We start from the raw sequence: 7,574 nt of genomic DNA on the forward strand, positions 1-7,574 counted from the left end.
CTTGACAATACCTCAACCAATATATATTATGTGTTTGGTCCACTTTTCAAGGGTCGAACAAGCAGTTAAAAGTAAGAGGAAAACTCATTAAGTTATTTGTGACCAAATCCTATAGTTAATTTTAACGAGAGCGAGTATGTTTGGGAGAAAATTTTGTTACAGTGATAAATCAACTTTATTGTTTCTCTAGAGTTTCACGATTGTACCACACTAGTAACATATATAATGCAACCATTTTCACATAGGCTACACTTTTGATATTTAAACAGTCTGAGAATAGAGTAACCCTTATAAGTCCATTTTCACATTTATTGACAATGTAATGTACCTTTCACATGGTATCAAAGGGTTATTATACTTATTGATAAGTCCATTGGTGCACTAATTGTTTGGGGGTTTTCTATGTGTCCTTCGGGAGAGTTACAATTTCCTAGCAGACTTCCTTCTTACGCCTGTACCTGCACCTAGCTGACTTCCTTCTTACGCCTGTACCTGCACAAGTAACGGAGACTCCGGATGGGGGGTGGGAGTTCCGCCTCCGAAGATTAAGTTAGTATCTTTTCGAAGTGGAACAGTAAAAGCTTCTCGGTTCGAGAGCGTTTTAGTAGGTTTTGGCTTTGTTTGGTTTTTTTGTGGTTGCAATTAATGTATGTGTGTCATAAATGAGGTCTACCCTTACTATTTATAGTAAGGGAGAACTGTACCTCAATTAGGGTATAAGGGACACGTGTCTGCAAAGGAATTGGGCCTTTGCAGACCGCTGAAAGATTGACACGTGTCAAGCCTTTATTGGGCCACGTGTCTTAGGGTATTTTCACCCTAAACACTAATCTTCTATATCCCAAATGCTCTTCACTAGTAGAAAATAGTAAATTGGAAGCGGTTCAAAACCATAATTGGAAGCGGTTTTTGAACCGCTTGCCATTAGGGGGCTTCCCATTGTCTCTTTAAATGGGAAGCGGTTCAAACCGCTTCCAATTTGATTGGAATGGGAAGCGGTTTAATGCTGAACCGCTGCCCATTATGAATTAAAAAAAAAAAAAATTAACAGCAATTAACACACAAAATATAAAACATATGTATAAAAATTTATATTTCCATTAATAACTAATTGTAATATTATTACATTATAATTCACCACCAAAAAATATTACAACCAAAATCACCACCACCCTATTCCGCCACCACCGCAGTCAAAGCCACCAGCCCGCCACCATCCGACGCCAGCAATTAACACATTTAACAGAAGCCAGCAGCCCACTACCGCAACCGACGCCACCTCGCATCCAACAAAAATCAAAATTAAATTGAAATACCTGGACAACAAATTAATAAAAAAACATGAATATTTTTATCTACAATCAACAAAAAATATATATATATATATATTGTTGCTCGATTTTTCCCAGAACCCAGAAAAACCCAAAACCCCCAGCCTGCATTCACGGCTTTCCCACCTCCACCCCTGTACACCACTACGCCACCCCCAACCTGCATCCACGCCCTTTCTCACCTCCACCTATGTTCACCACTACGCCACCCCCACCCATAACCATACTCTGAACCCACCAACTCCACCCACCCTAACCCACAATCCAAACCCATCCTAACCACCGAATACCCAAACCAGCCCACCACCACAACCCTAAAACCACTAACAACCACCAAAATTCACCACCAGAAACCAAAAAATAAAATAAATATATTAAAAAAAAAAACTAAATTGAAAACAAAAGAAAAAAAAATCTAGATCTACAACACTAACCTGCTCGGATTTTGCTCGTTTTCTCCTCGGATTTTTGCCAGTGATAAGAGGAGAGAGAAAACAAAGGGAGGCTTAAGAAAGGAGAAGGAAAGAGCAGAAAGAGAACGAAGGAGATGGAGAGAGTAGAGGAGTGAGAAATGAAGGAAGAAGGGGCGTGAGAAATAAGGGGAGGAGAGAGAAGAAGAATGGGCGTGAGAAAAGGGGGGAGAGGAGAGAGAAGAAGAAGGGGCGTGAGAAATAAGGGGAGAGAGAGGAGAGAGAAGAAATAAGGGAGCTGAGAGAGGGGTCCGTGTTTTTTTTTTGGGGGAATGGGGAGCGGTTTACCCCCAAACCGCTTCTAATTACAATATTTGGAAGCGGTTTAACCCAAAACCGCTCCCCATTTGTATGTTTTAGTTTTTTTTTTTTTTTGTGCTTTTTGGGAAGTGAATTTTAGTAACCGCTTCCCATTTGTGGCTTCCAAATTATTTTTTTTTACTAGTGCTTTATCCCCTCCCAAAATCAACATTCTCTAGTTGTAAAATCATGAAATGGTAGAAAAAGGGTATTTGTGGTTGAATTAGCACTAAATGTACTGTCAAAAAAATACACTCTGGTGTTTTTGTATTTATGTACCCACTAAAACCACATCCATAGGAGTATCTTAAACTTCATCCACCTGAAAACATTAAACTAAAACTACAAGATCTATCTATGCTTTGCTGATCTGTAACTTAATATTATTACAAACTGCTATAAGCTAAGCCCCACTTATTGCCATGGTCCATATTCCTTTAATTTTTATCTTGTTAGTACATACATTTTTTATGTATAAATATTGTATATTTGTATATACTATAGTTGTACTATATTTATATTGTGGTACTACATATATACTCTACATCTCATCTATCATACATATAATGAATAATGAATAAGATGGGCCTATTTATAAATATCTGGAGTGATTTGCAAGCAACCTGATCAAATTCTATTGTTAAATGCATGCCAAGTGAATCTCAGTGCTAATTTTGATGAGATGGCCGCTGTCATCATCATACATAACCCTAACTAATTACACTTTAGCATGCTATAGAACAGGGGTAGTTCTGAGCATAACTTTCACTTTCTGGACTAACGTGGATCTGCCCTCGAAAGTATCTCCGCATTTTGAGAACATGTGCAGGGTGGTCGACCGCACAGGGCCCCTAAGTGAAAATACTATAAAAGGGTCCTAATATTTGAAATTTACTTATACAAAGTAAAGGGAAAACTTGTTAATCAATAATCTATTCTTCACTTTTATCATAAAATTTATAATTTAGTAATTTCCTTACAAAAATGATTTTAGGGCCAATTAAACAAAATTACACCGGGCCATTTTTAGTGTTAGCATTTGTAGCCCCGCCTCTGCTATAAAAAGAATATAAGTAGTTGTGTGGACTTATACATTTTTTTCATTGATGTTTGTTTGTTTGTTTGTTAGTTTTAAAGCCCATTACTCACTTTTATTGAGATACAAAGTAGATATTTTTTATCCTCACAATGTGACTCTTAATGCTATCTCCATTCTATAATAATAATTGATAAACTGTAGTTAAAATTGACATACTTGTTAAATAGTCAAAGTTAATACGGAGTATATAAGTCAGCATTCTATATCGAACTATGCACCAACATGTTTTAGGTTTTTTTTTTTTTTTTTTTTTTTTAAGGCAGTAACATGTTTTAGGTTATAAATACTTTCTCATCTGCTTAAAAAGATAGAACATTGGTATAGTGTAAATGTTTTTACACAAAATATCCGTATTCATCTACTCTGTAAATTTTTTTATTTTTTTTTGAAAGAACTACTTCGTAATTTTAAGCAAATCGAAATTTATTTTTATTTATTATGCTCCGTATTAAGTTAAAATTATTTACTACAAGTAGCTGCAAATTTAACTATGTAATTATATACTCTATATAATTTATAGAGCACTAATTTACTGTGGTATAGATGAATTTATTAAAAAAATTTAAGTGCAAGAAGTTTGTGGAAACGGATTAAACATCAAAATAAAAATCACACTTTATTATAGTTTATATACATCATCCCTCTCTAATAATATGCCACATGGACATTAGCCCATAAATTATGGAAACTGACAGTAAGTAGGGTGTTAAAACAAAAAAAAAAGACTTTCTTTTTTAGCTAAAAATAATGAAGTGTCAAATGAAAGGTAGTCAAAAGTCAAAAAGTAGCAGCAATCAGTTAATAAAGAGTATGAGACCAGACAAAATAGACTAAGGTTAAACCTTTTTCTCTGAACTCTGAAGTAACAGCCACTGTCTTTAAACTACAACTACTCACTTCCTTAAAAAAAATTTACCATTATTTCAAAGTTTTACCCTCTGATTCCCAACACTTGGGTCTGACTCTCTTGTCTATAACAGTAAAAAAATTCTGTGAAAGCTTTTGACTTTCTACCAACCGTATCCAATTTGCCTTTTTTTTTTTTTCTTTTATTTTATTTTTATTTTTATTTTTATTATTATTATTATTATTATTATTATTATTATTAATTTTTTTAAATATAATATTATTATTATAGATAAAGTGAAAACATCATTCTAAAGCAAGAGTAAGATTGTAAGAGAATCATATCTAAAGTGGCTCTTGTGCGAATTAATTACCTGAAAATCGATTCTAAGATCACCTGAAATCGGGAGGGGAGTTTTAGATATTCCCCACTCTCTATTAATATTACAAGTAGTAGTATTATCTTTTCCTTTGAAATTTGGTTCATTAAATATAGTTGTATAAAAAACCTTTTAATATTCTTTCCGTTTTATATTAAAATTATTTATATAGTATAGTTTTAATATTGAAAAATATATATAGATTTGAGGGAAAGGTGGGACAGTTTTCATGGATCCCAAGGGCACAAAGCAGCCACCATCACAGGAGGATGTACCACCACCACCACTTCTCCAACCCCACCACTTCTTGAGCCTCCCAAATCCTTCAATTACAACATCATCATCAACATTAATCCCAATTAATATGGTTGATAATTCCCACAATCACCTTAATCTCACCAACAACAACTCTATTAAACCTTCTGAAATCAAGGATTTCCAGATTTTAATTGCTGACAAACAGAATCAGCAACACCATCAACAACATGAGCAACAGCAACAAGAAGATGATCAACAACAGCAGAATCAGCAACAGAAGAAGCAGCAACAACAATTGGGGCCTAAAAGAAGTTCAAACAAAGACAGACATACAAAAGTAGAAGGCAGGGGAAGAAGGATCAGGATGCCTGCACTCTGCGCCGCAAGAATTTTTCAATTGACAAGAGAACTGGGTCATAAATCTGATGGAGAAACAATCCAATGGTTGCTACAACACGCTGAGCAGTCCATCATCGCCGCCACAGGGAGCGGGACGATACCGGCTTCGGCTTTAGCAGCATCAGGGGCCTCTGTTTCGCAACAGGGGACCTCAATTATCTCTGGCATCAACCAACAACACTATCATCATAAAATTGATGACTTGGGTGGTCCAAGTAATAGACCTACTAATTGGGCTGCTGCTTTGGTAGGGATGGGTGCTGCTGGGGGTAATTTGGGAATTTGGCCACCTCCGCCGCAACCCCTTCAAATGTCAACAACATCAACAGCAAGTATTAATAATAATAACAATAATCCAGCAACAGCAACAACAGGAGCAACTGCAGCAACTTTGGCTGGTGATGGTGGTAATTACTTGCATAAAATTGGGTATCCTGGGTTTGACTTAGGTGGGGCTAATCTTGGTCATATGAATTTTGGACCAATTTTAGGACATCAACAACAACAACAACATCAGCAACACCAGCAACATCAGCAACAGCATCATCAACAACATCAGCAACATCATCATCAACAACATAGTAATCATACAATGCCTGGTTTAGAGCTTGGTTTATCACAAGATGTTCATGTTGGTGTTTTGACCCCACAAGCATTATCTCAGATTTACCAACAAATGGGTCATTCTAGAAGTGTTCATGATGTTGGAAGTGGGTTGAGTTCTTTGCATCATCAACAACCATCAGATTCGAAAGACGATTCTCAAGATTCAGGATGATTGTTTTCACAAAGCTCTAGAAAATTAGCAGTTTGAAGGTAGGAGACAGAAACATGAGTTTCTTTTTTTTTTTTTTGGGTATTGTATAATTTGCAAAGTTGAGGGAAGATGAGATGGATAAATGGGTGATTAATTCAGTTTAATACTGAATTTTCTCCCCATTTTCTGTCTTTAAACACTCAAAAAAGATTCACAATTTTGGTTTTTTTCTATTTTTTTTTTCTTTTTTTCTTTTTTTCTTTCCTTTTTCCTTATGTAAATTTTTAAGTGTGATTTAGAATTTCATTGTCATAGTTCTGTTGTCTGTGATCATAGAATATGCAGAGAGAGGCGTGTTGATTATATTCAAATTAGGTTTAATTTTCATGGAGAAATGAGAATCTTTGATTTGGATTAGAGGTGTATTGATTAAAATTTGTGTTATTTTGCTTGTCATACTCCCTTTGTCTCTAAAAGTTACTCGTATTCTTGTTTTGAATTTTTTGATTTTTTTTACAAGACAATCACCCTCCAGGAAGAACTGTTAGAGGCGGACTTTTAGAGACGGAGGAAGTACTAGTAGTATTGTGAAATTCATGAACGTTATTTAGAGTGTAGATGATCATCATAAATAGGGTAGATATCTATGTCTGCTGCTTCTTATGGAAATTAATGAAATATAGAGGTGTTACTGCACCATATATTTGTCACACTGTATTTTTATATAGTGCATGAAAAGACCATATGCTGACATCTGCCTCTGCATCTTACTTAATTTGTACTGAAGGCCATGTGCAGCCATTTACAATTGCAGGTTGTGGAGGTGCATTGTAGTGTTTTTAGCTCAATCTTTCTTTTTACACTACTGTTTTTCTGATCATCAAATTTTACATGGTATGGTTTGTACAATAGGCTAAGATGGCCTCAAATTGTTAACTCTCTAGCCTAGTGGGTTGTGGGAAGCACTTGGTACACGAGTCGGGCTAATTGCTTAACTAGTTAGGCAACTAACCGTGGATGTATAATGCCCTTAGTTTCTCGATTATGAACTAGTTTGAGTCATTAAGGGTGTACTGATAAAAATGATAAGAAAGACTTATTTCGTAGAAGAATAGTTGTTTGTATACAAGTATTGTTTCATATTTGGGTAAGACTGCATATATCAGGCCTCCTAAACCGCCCTTTACATCAGTTTGCACTGTAAGTCGATCAGAGGATGATGCATCTACTGTAAAATTGATGGCGCCTGTGATTTGAGACTTGAGATGTGGAGAGTGTTTCTGTAAGTTATTATTGCTAAGAAATTTAATGTGACACTCTAATAGTCAATATAGATATGGCCATTTACCTTCATTTCCTGTGGTAAGTTAGTCTGTAAGTTGTTCATTTGCAGGTTGTGAACTACTAATATGTATTTGATGCAGACATGATTCCTATTCTTACAGATAAACCTCGGTGCATAATTGCCCTTGGTTGGTGACATCTAGGTCGTTGATCCGAGTCTGCGATGATAACCTTTTTACAACCGGGAGGCTGGAAGGGTAAGCTTTGTCTGTACTGTACTTAATGTGCCTCCCCATAAGCTGTTTTAGGTCAAGCATTGTGATTCTCTGCCTGCTTATCATTTCTGTCACACATTACTAGGAAGCATTTCCTCAAGTTCATGTATATCATGTTATGTGCCTGTTTAAGAGTGATGTCACAGCCCTTGAAAGATATCCTGAAAGACTTTAA

At 35.7% G+C, this 7,574-nt stretch overlaps 1 protein-coding gene and 1 long non-coding RNA gene across 2 annotated transcripts; one reads left to right on the top strand and one right to left on the bottom strand.

The window, feature by feature from the left end:
* Window positions 1-1,080: 1,080 nt before the first annotated feature.
* Window positions 1,081-1,953, bottom strand: LOC110694656. The gene is made up of 2 exons (XR_002505919.1): window positions 1,766-1,953; window positions 1,081-1,316 (listed from the first exon to the last, which is right to left on the bottom strand). It is a non-coding gene; the product is annotated as an uncharacterized LOC110694656 (long non-coding RNA).
* Window positions 1,954-4,389: 2,436 nt separating this feature from the next.
* LOC110694654 (transcription factor TCP20-like) lies at window positions 4,390-6,257 on the top strand. Its single transcript, XM_021871817.1, has one exon. It carries the CDS (start codon window positions 4,656-4,658, stop codon window positions 5,859-5,861), a length of 1,206 nt encoding a protein of 401 aa, XP_021727509.1. The 5' UTR covers window positions 4,390-4,655; the 3' UTR covers window positions 5,862-6,257.
* Window positions 6,258-7,574: the final 1,317 nt, after the last annotated feature.

The sequence above is a fragment of the Chenopodium quinoa genome, unplaced genomic scaffold (assembly GCF_001683475.1).
Source record: "Chenopodium quinoa cultivar QQ74 unplaced genomic scaffold, ASM168347v1, whole genome shotgun sequence".
NCBI lineage: Eukaryota > Viridiplantae > Streptophyta > Magnoliopsida > Caryophyllales > Amaranthaceae > Chenopodium > Chenopodium quinoa.